Source organism: Pseudophryne corroboree, unplaced genomic scaffold (genome assembly GCF_028390025.1).
Source record: "Pseudophryne corroboree isolate aPseCor3 unplaced genomic scaffold, aPseCor3.hap2 scaffold_613, whole genome shotgun sequence".
Lineage (NCBI taxonomy): Eukaryota > Metazoa > Chordata > Amphibia > Anura > Myobatrachidae > Pseudophryne > Pseudophryne corroboree.
In genome coordinates, this window is record NW_026970209.1 from 321,234 (window position 1) to 334,140 (window position 12,907).

Sequence of the window (12,907 nt, forward strand, 5' to 3'; positions counted from 1 at the left end):
TTAATACACCTGTGCACCTGCTGGGTTACCTGCAAAACATGCACTGTGTGGGGTCCTGAGGACCGAGTTTGAGAGCCACTGAATTACAGCTAACCCTAATATTAAAGGGATTGAAGTGGGGAAGAACCGTTACAACATTTCACTCTCTGCAGATGACATTCCTCTCGCTTTCTCTCTCCCCAATCTTCAGTCTGAATTACAAACATATGGCTCCTCTCAGTATACACAATACATAGCTGTAAGTCTGAAGCTACGGCTCTCTGTGTTTCCTTGCACACACCCGCCCTGAAAACGCTTGGGCACAGGATATTTGGGGAATTTGGCGTTGCACCTGCACATTACGCTCCGTACACATGCGCAGTCGTTTCATAACACCGGTCAACACAAATTGTGAGTCCGGGTTCTGCATATCTCATTTTTATTTCTTCCACATTACTAATTAAAGAAAAAAATAGTTTTACCAGAAAAAGTTTCCTTTTGTAGCTATCAGAATGAAATTACGGATTTTAAGAAAATTTCCATATTTTCATAACTTTTATTGCATGTAAAAATAAAACAAACTTTTTGTTTTGAATTTTAATTACTTTTATTTACAAAAACAAATAAAAAACAGAAAATATAAAAAAAAAGGTCTAGAAATGAATATTTGTCGTATTTCTCCTGTGATTGGAAGGACTTTCTCGTATTAGCCCCCAAATATAATCCCCCCTCATCCTCCATATTTGTTACTACTCCGTTATCTGCGCATGAGTTGAAGGGGGGGGGGGGGCAACATACTGGGGATAGTAATGTGCTCGCTGCATCGGGCAATACAGGTGGTGTAGTGGTTAGCATTACTGCCACTGGGCACTTGGGTTCCATTCTCTGTGTGGAGCTTGTATATTCTCCCCATACTTGCGTGGGTATCCTCCGGTTTTCTCCCACAATCCAAAAATATACTGGTTAATAAATTGGCTTGTGACAAAAATGAACTCTAGTGTATAATAGTGCACGTACAAGGACAGAATAGATGGGCCAAGGGTTTCTTTTCTATCCATTGCCTCTCCCTGTCACCCACTGCCTCTGTCTCTCCACGTACCCTCACCCACTGCTTCTCCCCTGAGTCACTATATCCCTGTCAGCCTCTCCTGTCATCCTCTGACTCTGCAAGGCATCACCCTCTCCCCGTCACACCCTGCTTTATCTTGGTACCCACTGCCTTTCCCTGTCACCCTCTCACTTACTGCCTCTCCCCGTCACCCACTGGCTTTTGCCGTCACCCTTTCCTATCATCCGCTGCCTATCCATCTCCCACTATTTCTCCCTGTCACCTTTCTCTTCTACCACCCTCTTCCTGTCACCCACTACCTCTATCCACCATACTCTAAGTTGCTCACTGCCTCTCCGTGTATACAGAAAAGCAGTCTGAGATTGAGGTATGGAGCTGAGCAGTGCTGGGTGCGGGAAAAGGGGTCAGGAGGTGGAAGAGAGGGTGGTTACTTGGAGTCTAGAGGCTGGGAAAGGGACCCTTGCTGTGACTGGTGAGGGGACTGGGTGAGGACTGAGGAGGGAAAGGTAGGCATGAGCTTTGGAATGGATGAGGAAGGGTTAGAAGGTGTGATGAAAATGAGGGCATGGCTTGTGGATAGGGCATTGCTTTTAAGGCCATGACCCTTGTTACGGATCCACACCCATTTTTCCAGGAGCGCGCGTGCCTTTGGTGCACATAAAAGAATACCCCAGCCCCCTATTTCCCTGTAATGGTGCCCCCCTGTCATTTTGTTCTGGATCCGCCCCTGTACTTATGTACCAATGATATATAGATGACCTACTCCTACTGCGGACAGGCACAAGGAAAGATCTAGAATTGTTACTTATATCACATAACCAGTCATCTTCACCTGTAACATTTACATACTTGATGGATCCTATCAGTGTAAATTATTTGGATGTCCATATAGAAATTATGAACGGGAAAATGTGTACGGATATGTTTGTGAAAGACACAGATTGTAATAATCTGTTGGTGGCTTGGAGCCATCGTCCCATTTCCCTATGTAGAGGATTGTGGTATTCCCAGACGTTGCGCGTAAGGCGCATAGTAAGTGATGAGTTTAAATTAGCAGCGCCACTGGATGTTGCTGTTAGTAAATTCCTGGTGAGAGGATACAGGTTAAACGATTTGAAGGGTCTCAAACAAAAGGTGATGAATATTCCACGTATTAGCACGTTAAAATCAAACAAATCTGCTGTTAAAAAACAAGATAGATTAATATGGGTTATCAGGTTTAATACACAAAGTAATAAAATGAATGGGATAAGTAAAACATTCTGGCCCATTATACAGACAGATAAAGCTTTGAGTGGATTGTGTAAAGTACAGCTAATACCAACATATAAACGGGGGAATAATATAAGAGATTATGTAGTTAAGACTAACATACATGCTCCAACTACAATTGCTAGAAACATCTTTTGTTGCTGTACTTTCCTATCTACTCAAAAGCCTGGAAGCTTTCAGGGCCTAGGAAGTATTACATGCAGCCATATGTTGGTGGGAGATATGTTCTGTCCCCTCATTGAAGGGAAAAAATATAAAATTAGATACAGAGTGTCTTGCACCACAAAATATGTGGTGTATTTATTGTGTTGCTCGTGCGGACTTCATTACGTCGGTAAGACAGAATGTATGATGAAGGAACGCATGGCGGGGAATAGACATGCGATTAGATCTTCATTGAACACGGGCCACAGTGACCAGCCAGTGACCTGGCACTTTCTTAATGCTAACTCTCCATAGCGGTGTTGAGACACCGGATTATTAATTACATCCCACCTCTGGAGAGGGGTGGAGACAGGGGTTTACTATTACGTAACGCAGAAGGTAAGCGGATTTTCACACTAGATACCCTCTCTCCGAGGGGACGTAACGAGCAATCTGGATTATCATGTTTTCTGTAATAAAGTGGACATAGTGTCTATAGAATTCCCTTGATATTGCTTTTGCTGATCTATTTAGATGCTAGGAATGTGATATTATATAATCAGCTTATATTGTCTTTAGTCACTTTTTTGGATTGATTATAAATAGAATATGACACAATAGTGAGGTGTCATGAATAAGATAAATGTAGTCATCGGATGGATAGTACAAAATGCGCCTGTCCCATATACTGGGTGTGGGTTGGTCTATTTTGTGCTTTACTTTGTCTACTGTTTTTAATCAATCAGCTATTTGTTATATGTAATAACATTTTGTATAATGTAGAGATGAGCGGGTTCGGTTTTACTCGGTTCTTAACACCAGAATTAGCGCAAGTTCTTTTTTTCTGGATTTGGGTACCGAGTAAAACCGAATCCGCTCATCTCTGTTATAACATTGGGTGCTCTGGTCCCACCCTCCAGTGACGATGATGCCGACGCCAGACTCCTAGCGATGACGTCAGTTTTTACGGAGCGGGAGGCGGCGGGCGGTGTGCGCCGTGGAGGGGAGGACAGAGGTATTTAGGTGAGTGAAATGTATTGTGTTGTATCGTCCTGATGAAAAAGTTCAATGAACTCTGAAACGTTGGCTTAAAGACATGGTGTGGTCTATTCTCCTGAAGTGCCGGAGTGCCGCCGAAGGGGTAACAGTAATATTTAAATATTGCAATATTTTTGGATCTCCCTTCCTGGGGAGGAAAACAAATCTAAAACCAAATTAGTAATTAGATATCCTGGGTTAGAATAATAACATACAGATGGAGCCAGCGTTATCTTAGCTGGCCCAGGCGTGACTACGCGATCCATCCACCTAGTCATGCCAGGAGTGCACAGAGACGCTCCCATTCAGACCGACTCTGTCCAGGAGCGCGGATGGAGACCCTCTCCATTCAAGTGAATGTGGCTTATCTCCGTCCAGGCGCATATCCCATCCAGACAGAGATGCTCACAGTGACTAGGTGCGCTTAGTCACACAAAGAGCTAAGATAACTGAGGCTCCATCTCTAGTACACATCAGCAACAGCCATGTAAGCAGTAGGTCATGTGACATGTAAGCAGTAGGTCATGTGACATGTAAGTGGGTGACATGATTATCCCAATTATCCCAATAAGACCCCGTGTACTGACTATCACCATATTATAGTGACTGTGGCTGATACACATACTAGATTATAGAACTGTCCTTTCTATATACTGTGTATAATTATTAGTTTGGGGATTTAGACTTTGTAGCTTTATTTGGAAGTGAGAGTGAAGCCGGTCTCTGAGTTCTTTACACCTGGGAGAGGATTGCGCACCTCTTATATCCGATTGCTGCACCAACACGAACGTGACACAGCCAGGACCCCACAGGGGACTGTGCTGACTTGTATATCTGTGTGCGACTTGTGCTGTGCTACGTATATAGGGGAATCCAATTAGCCTGATTCACCCCCTTCACCCGGCCTGCCGAATTCACCTAAAAGTGCCCAATACCTGTCGGCCAGCGAGCACTTTTTTTTCAGCGAGATCCCCGCCTACATAAAGTGCAGCGGAGTCACAGAGCAAATCCATCCTGCAGCGAATATGATTCCCCTAGAGACTCAGTCGCACACATATACAAGTGTCACATTACTCAGCAGAGTCTCCTGGTGCGTCTCTACTCTGCATAAGCCACCTGATACCAGCAGAGTTGTACGAGACCTGTCAGCTCACTCACGCCAGGCTTCTCCCACTGTGTGGCATATTGAGGCTGGCTGTATGAGGACACATCTGTAATAGCCTCTAATGCTTATTATCTTTCCATAATTACATATAGCGTATAGCTTGGGCGTCACACACAGTGCAGATACAGCATTCAGTCTTACACATAATTATATGTATCTATAACAGCTATAGGGGCTTATATAATAGCCTGCAAGATGCAGACGTGGGAGCAATTTGTATTTCATACACAGATAAAGAACACAATAGTGTAATATTGTAGGGAGGACTCACACCCCACGTGTCCAAACAGTAATAGCAGGATAGTGTCCACGTCCCTCTCACAGTCCAGATAGTCCCACTTCCATTCTACCACCTGAATGTGACGGACAGTGACTGCCATACAAGCTCTTACACGTATGCTTATACGAAACAGAATGATGGAAACTCATATAGGTCACATAATCTTCTGGGGTCCACTCCGGGATTAGACATATAAGGGCGGAATTACTCAGACGGGAATATAAAACAGAAAAAAAGCTATAATGCAATAATTAGATGCAAACAAAAGCTTTTATTATGGAATCATACAGAGGAGTATCCGCACCATATAGATGTAACATACAACAAACCACCGCAGATGGAACCCGGGTGACTCTAATGCACATGGTAATGTATATATATATAGGATCTTGTATCCCACAACACTCCTGATTAAGATGATCAGATGAGATAAGAATGGGAAACTAGAAGTGGAAACGCGTTCCTATGGCCGCCATATTGTCGTGCAGCAATATAGATAGTACAACCTGGCATTACACAATCACACGAAGCACAAGATACAAAATAAACAACAGAACAAAGAACTAAGCATGTGGGATATATGTAAGAACTAGAGGAGCATTAATGAAATGAGTAACAGGTCTGTCATCAGCCTGCTTGTGAAGGGCTCTAGGGTGGAGGCCTCTTGGACTGTGCGAGGCAGCAAGTTCCATGGCCAGGGCTACAAAGATAACATTTTGACCCCCAAATGCATTATGGGAGTTTCCTGGTACTGCTGGTAACAGTCCTTTCTCTGCAGCAATAAACAAGTGAGGCAGTAGGGAGGCAGAAGCAGCTTCTGGTACCTTGGACGATGTAATGTTGGGCTGGGAAGGTCAGTTAGCCAATTATTAAATAGATTTTCCATCTTACAGGCAGCCGGTGGAGGGAATAGAGAATGGGTGTTATGTGGCAGGAACGGGCTGGTTAGGTAACAGCCTGGCTGCTGCATTCTGTACAAGCTACAAGCGGTGTAATTCTTTTGCTGGGAGACCCAGGTAGAGGACATTGCAGTAGTCTGTGTGAGAGGATACAAATGCATGTATGGCTGTAGGCAGGTCTTCTGAGGGTATCAAGAGCTCGATTCTGGCTATGGTCCTCAGATGGAAGAACGAAGATTTGAATGTGGCGGATACCCGATGTCTGTGTCAGCCACAATCCAGGACCACACAAAGTTTCCGCAGTCAGCATTTTGTCACTCAAAAGCATAAGTCATGATGGTTGGTAAAGCTGTAGTCTTGTCCTTTGTTTGTGAACTTCTATTACGTATCACTAAGACTGAGTCACAGCCAACTGGCATCATCCACCCCTGGAGCTCAGCTAGACAACCATTTAGGATGGGATGTAGTTAATATCCCGACATTCAGAATCCCGACAGCCGGGAATGCCGACAGCACTCACCACAGCTATTCTCACTCGTGGGTGTCCACGACACCCATAGAGTGGGAATAACACCTGTGGTGAACACAATGAGCCACCGCGCCTGCAGCATAGCGAGAACAGTGAGCCCGCAAGGGAACTCTTTGCACTCACCCCACTGCTGCTATATTGACAGCCAGCATTCTGTCCACCGGGATAGCATTACCATCCCATTTAGTATTGGTGTTGGGTTCTCAGTACATGGAGCAAAAGACAAGTCATCTGCACAGAAGTGGTAGGCCAGGTCATGTATATTGCAAAAAGTATAGGAGATAGGATTGATCCTTGAGGAACAATGCATGGCAATGATGATTATACTCAAGAAGATTAAAATGGTTCCTCACTTGGGTAATGTCTAATGTGTTCAACAAGATCTGATTTATTTCCCACACTCAGGGAATGGAAACGGCTTCTCACCTGTGAGTTCTCTGATGTTTAACAAGATGGGCTTTACTTAAAAAACATTTCCCACACTCAGAACATGGAAATGTCTTCTCACCTGTATGAGTTCTCTGATGTTTAATCATATTTGAGCTCTGTGTAAAACATTTCCCACACTCATGAGCATGCAAATGGCATCTCAACTGTGTGAGTTCTCTGATGTCTAACAAGATGTGATTTACTTGAAAAACATTTCCCACACTCTGAGCATGCAAATGGCCTCTCACCTGTGTGAGTTCTCTGATGTGTAACAAGATTTAATTTATTTAAAAAACATTTCCCACACTCAGGACATGGATATGGCCTCTCACCTGTGTGTCTTCTCTGATGTTTAACAAGATTTGATTTCAGTGTAAAACATTTCTCACACTCAGAACATGAAAATGGCTTCTCACCTGTGTGACTTCTCTGATGTGAAACTAGATGTGCTTTACTAAAAAAATATTTCCCACACTCAGAACAGGAAAATGGCTTCTCACCTGTGTGACTTCTCTGATGTGTAATAAGATTCGATTTAAATAAAAAACATTTCCCACACTCAGAACAGGAAAATGGCTTCTCACCTGTGTGAGTTCTCTGATGTGAAACTAGATGTGCTTTACGAAAAAAATATTTCCCACACTCAGAACAGAAAAATGGCTTCTCACCTGTGTGACTTCTCTGATGTGAAACTAGATGTGCTTTACTAAAAAAATATTTCCCACACTCAGAACAGGAAAATGGCTTCTCACCTGTGTGACTTCTCTGATGTGTAATAAGATTCGATTTATTTAAAAAACATTTCCCACACTCAGAGCATGAAAACAGCTTTTCACCTGTGTGACTTCTCTGATGTTTAACAAGACAGACTTTACGTAAAAAACATTTTCCACACTCAGAACAGGAAAATGGCTTCTCACCTGTATGAGTTCTCTGATGTTTAATCATATTTGAGCTCTGTGTAAAACATTTCCCACACTCTGAGCATGCAAATGGCATCTCAACTGTGTGAGTTCTCTGATGTCTAACAAGATGTGATTTACTTGAAAAACATTTCCCACACTCTGAGCATGCAAATGGCCTCTCACCTGTGTGAGTTATCTGATGCGCAACAAGATTTGATTTATTTAAAAAACATTTCCCACACTCTGAGCATGCAAATGGCCTCTCACCTGTGTGACTTCTCTGATGTTTAACAAGATTTGATTTCAGTGTAAAACATTCCTCACACTCAGAACATGGAAATGGCTTCTCACCTGTGTGACTTCTCTGATGTGTAACAAGATTTGATTTCCGTGTAAAAAATTTGCCACACTCAGAACATGGAAATGGCTTCTCACCTGTGTGACTTCTCTGATGTTTAACAAGATTTGATTTCAGTGTAAAACATTCCTCACACTCAGAACATGGAAATGGCTTCTCACCTGTGTGACTTCTCTGATGTGTAACAAGATTTGATTTCCGTGTAAAAAATTTGCCACACTCAGAACATGGAAATGGCTTCTCACCTGTGTGACTTCTCTGATGTGAAACAAGAGCTGATTTGCATGTAAAACATTTCTCACACTCAGAACATGGAAATGGCCTCTCACCTGTCTTAGCAGGCTGATGGGTAATAAGCTTTGTGGGCTGCGTAAAACATTTGGAATCTATAGAATAGGTAAACACTGAATCTACTGTCAGAGCTGTAACAGATGCACCAACATCAGAGTGATCAGGAGAACATTTCCCAGGATCAGAGGGATCAGCTGATAGAGCTGGATGTATAATTGGGGTAATGGGGTTATCTCCTGGAGAATCCTGTATTCTGTCATTATCTTTTATGTCACAATCCGGGGATAACATTAGATGTCCTTCTGAGATATTCCTGCTTGTGTGTCCATCTGCTGGAAATAAAATAAATTATGGAAATTCAAATTGGCAAATAATTATAAAATGAGTAGACAAGACCCAGGATGTCATAGGGTACAATTGATAACACTGTAACTCGTACTATAGTGCTGGGTTTGCTTTAATGTTTAAAAAAAAAAAAGACTAAAATGCTTGGACTGGAGCTTGATCAACGCTGAAAGCTCATGTGGGATTACTAGAGGTGACATGGACGCTGATGTGGGATTACTAGAGGTGACATGGACGCTGATGTGGGATTACTAGAGGTGACATGGACACTCATGTGGGATTACCAGAGGTGACATGGACACTCATGTGGGATTACCAGAGGTGACACGGACACTCATGTGGGATTACTAGAGGTGACACGGACGTTCATGTGGAATTACTAGAGGTGACATGGATGCTCATGTGGGATTACTAGAGGTGACATGGACGCTCATGTGGGATTACTAGAGGTGACATGGGCGCTCATGTGGGATTACTAGAGGTGACATGAGCGCTCTTTTGGGATTACTAGTGGTGACATGGACGCTCATGTGGGATTACTAGAGGTGACATGGACATTGCTATAATAAAATACCAAAGAGAAAGTGTTCTCCTGTTTGCGCACTAATAAATAATATATAACCTTTATTTAGTACAGTAAAGTATGTAAGATAAATCAGTGATACATTAAACAGAAAGATAAGTATATAAAGAGGTGAATAAAGTAATAAAAACAAATCCAAGTGTGTTTGTTGTTAGAAATCAGCATGTATATTATATTGGGTGTTAATTGATTCAGTGTTGGTAATTCTGTTCAGTAATAAATTACACTCAATAAATCTTATTCATACCAGGTCTGGCTAAATTACACGTTATATTCTATTGTGGCAGAGTTTCCTCCAGCGGTAATCGCAATGTAACGTCATATGTATAAACACTTCATGGGGGGAATTCAGTTGATCATAAAATCTCCCTATCTGTTACGCACACCAGTGCTAACAGGAGTATACCGGTGTATGAACAGAGAGGGATGCGAAGCAAACGAACTCACAGACAGTATAACATAACATACACAGGAGGTGATGGAATAACTAATAAACACAAAGTGAATGGAGAAGCCCAAAGGCTCAGGAACTGGGTGTCTCCCTAGTGTCAGGAATGCTCAGATGGAATAGAGCGGACAATGAAGCGAGATGTAGTGATTTAACATGTGGAGCACCCGAAATGATGTTGCTAAGAGCAACAGAAAAAACCCCAAAGGGTTACCAACGGGTGTGGGAATAAACTCCTTGGTCAGAGATAGAAATATAGACACAATGAGAGTATCCACAATCCTAACCCCCACTTGCAGGGCACAGGTTCAGCTTACTGCCACTAAGCTGACACCTGGACGCCCTGCACAGTGAGGGAGGATTAAGCAAGCAGGTCTGAGAGTACAGCCGCAAACCTGCTAGGTTCACAGAATAGCAAAAGAACCCCAGCAGGTTAAACAACTGACTCCAGTCTTACTGCTAGGTCCGGATTGGCAGAATGAAGTCCCGAATCCCAAGGCCTATTCGCAGTAAGCAACAAGTAAATACAAAGTCACACAGTACTAGCTAACTCTCTGGAACTGACTAACAAACAAAGATTCAGCAGCATTTGCCTAGCCTGAGAGGATGGTTTATATAGCAGGTGCTGTCCACGCCCCACTCAGACCTCACAGACTGTGAGCACAAAACCAGCGCCGGATTCCCTGCCGTGCACAGAGCCTGTAACCACTACACAGTAAAAACCCGGACCGGAGTATCAGGTGCGCAGGTAAGCAATGTAGCAAGGCAATGAGGAAGGCTAGTCAGATGCTTGGCTGCACTGGGAGAGGAATCAGCAGCAGAAAGAAAGAAGTAATAATGCCACTGTATAGGTCATTGGTACGGCCTCATCTAGAATACTGTATTCAGTTCTGGAGGCCATATCTTCAAAAGGATATTAATACATTAGAAACAGTACATAGGAGGGCAACTAAAATGGTGCATGGCCTACATCACAAAACATACCCAGAAAGACTAAGAAATCTCAATATGTATAGTTTGGAGCAGAGAAGGGAAAGGGGGGACATGATAGAAACTTTCAAATATATGAAGGGTTTTAACAAAGTCCAGGAGGGAAACATTCTCCAAATGAAGAGAAGCAATAGGACACGAGGACATGCACTGAGACTGGAGGGGGGGAGGTTCAGGGGAAATTTGCGGAAAAATTATTTCACAGAAAGGGTAGTGGACAAGTGGAATAGCCTCCCATCAGAGGTGGTAGAGGCTAAAACAGTAGAGCAATTTAAACATGCATGGGATAGACATAAGGATATCCTTACAAAGAAATAAGGATCAAATAAGGTTAGTGATAAAAAAAAAATAATATAAAAAAAAAGGGGCAGACTAGATGGGCCAAGTGGTTCTTATCTGCCGACAAATTCTATGTTTCTATGTTTCTTGCGCTCAGGTTACTTCGCTAACACTTGCCTCCCGGTTGCCATGGCGACGTGGCAGCACAGAGCAGGAGATCCTAACAGTACCCCCCCTCTGACGAGGGGTCAAAGAACCCCTACCACCAGGTTTATCGGGGAACTGCGAGAAGAAAGAGCGTATCAGTCTGGGGGCATGAAGATCACAACTGCGCACCCACGACCGCTCCTCCGGGCCATACCCCTTCCAGTGCACCAAAAATGACAGCCAACCCCGAACCATCTTGGAGTCAAGAACCCTTTCAACCACAAACTCCCTCTGACCCCGTATCAGAAGAGGAGAAGGTCTTCCACTGGAAGAAGGATTACTAACCGCCAGTTTTAAAAGGGAACAATGAAATGTTTTATTGATACCCAATGAACGGGGCAGATCTAACTGAAATGCCACCAGATTGATAACCCTGGTGATCTTATAAGGGCCGATGAACCGGGGGCCTAACTTATGAGATGGCTGTCTTACCTTCAAATTCTTGGTGGACAACCAGACGAAGTCTCCTAATTTGAAGCTCCAGGGTCTTCTCCGCTTATCAAAAACCCTTTTGGTCACTAATGACACAGACACAAGGGCTTTCTTCACTTTCCTCCAAATAACCCTAAGAGCCGAAACCACAGAGGAACCACCAGGCGTGGAATCCAGGGGGTCAAAAGAATTGGCCTTAGGATGATGCCCATACACACAAAGGAAGGGAGAGATCCCTGTAGCAGAGTGAGCCGCATTGTTATAGGCAAACTCCGCCATGGACAGATGAGCAACCCAGTCAGTATGACACTTGGAAACATAACATCTGAGGAACTGCTCCAAGGACTGGTTCACCCTCTCAGTCTGCCCATTAGACGGTGGATGGTAGCCTGACGACAAGCTCACAGAAATCTGGAGATCAGAACAAAATGCCCTCCAGAATTTGGCCACAAACTGGGATCCACGGTCAGAGACCACATCAAGTGGCAACCCGTGGAGGCGCACAACATGCTGCATAAATAACTCAGACAGGCATCTGGCCGATGGCAACCCAACCAGTAGAACGAAATGCGCCATCTTCGAAAACCTGTCAACGACAACCCAAATGGCTGTCATCCCCGAGGATTTGGGCAAGTCCACCACAAAATCCATGGAAATGTGGGTCCATGGCTTAGATGGAATAGAGAGTGGATGTAATGGGCCAACAGGAACCCCTCTAGGAGTTTTATTTCGGGCACAAACGTCACATGCCCGAACCCACTGATCCACATCCCTAGCCACCGAGGGCCACCACACCGCCCTAGACAGCAACTTCCGAGTTCTGGCAATACCCGGATGCCCTGCCGACCTCTTGGCATGGAATTCCAGGAACACTCGCTGTCTTAACCTAGGAGGCACAAACAAGAGACCTACCGGAAGGTCTGGAGGAGCCTGCTCCTGTGCTCTAAGGACTAATGACAAGAGGTCCTGGGTAATACCCACTTTAAATACATGATGGAGACACAATGGGCAATGGCTCCTCGGTGGTCTCTTGGACTGGAGCAAAACTCTGCGAGAGCGCATCAGCCTTGATGTTTTTTGACCCAGGGCGATATGTTATCAAAAAATTAAAGCAAACAAAAAACAAAGCCCATCGTGCCTGCCTGGCATTGAGCCGCTTCGCTGACTCTAAATATGCCAGATTCTTATGGTCGGTGAGCATTGAGACCACAAACTTAGCCCCCTCAAGTCAGTGTCTCCACTCCCCGAGTGCATCCTTTATAGCC

The 12,907-nt window shown here is 43.9% G+C and overlaps 1 protein-coding gene across 1 annotated transcript in view; it reads right to left on the reverse strand.

The window, feature by feature from the left end:
• Positions 1-5,198: 5,198 nt before the first annotated feature.
• LOC135035821 (zinc finger protein 615-like) overlaps positions 5,199-12,907 on the reverse strand; it is a 47,314-nt gene continuing 39,605 nt past the window's right edge. Inside the window, exon 5 of the mRNA XM_063954374.1 lies at positions 5,199-8,687. Within this exon, the coding sequence (XP_063810444.1) occupies positions 6,943-8,687 (1,745 nt within the window). The 3' untranslated portion in view covers positions 5,199-6,942. The remainder of the gene's footprint in view (positions 8,688-12,907) is intronic.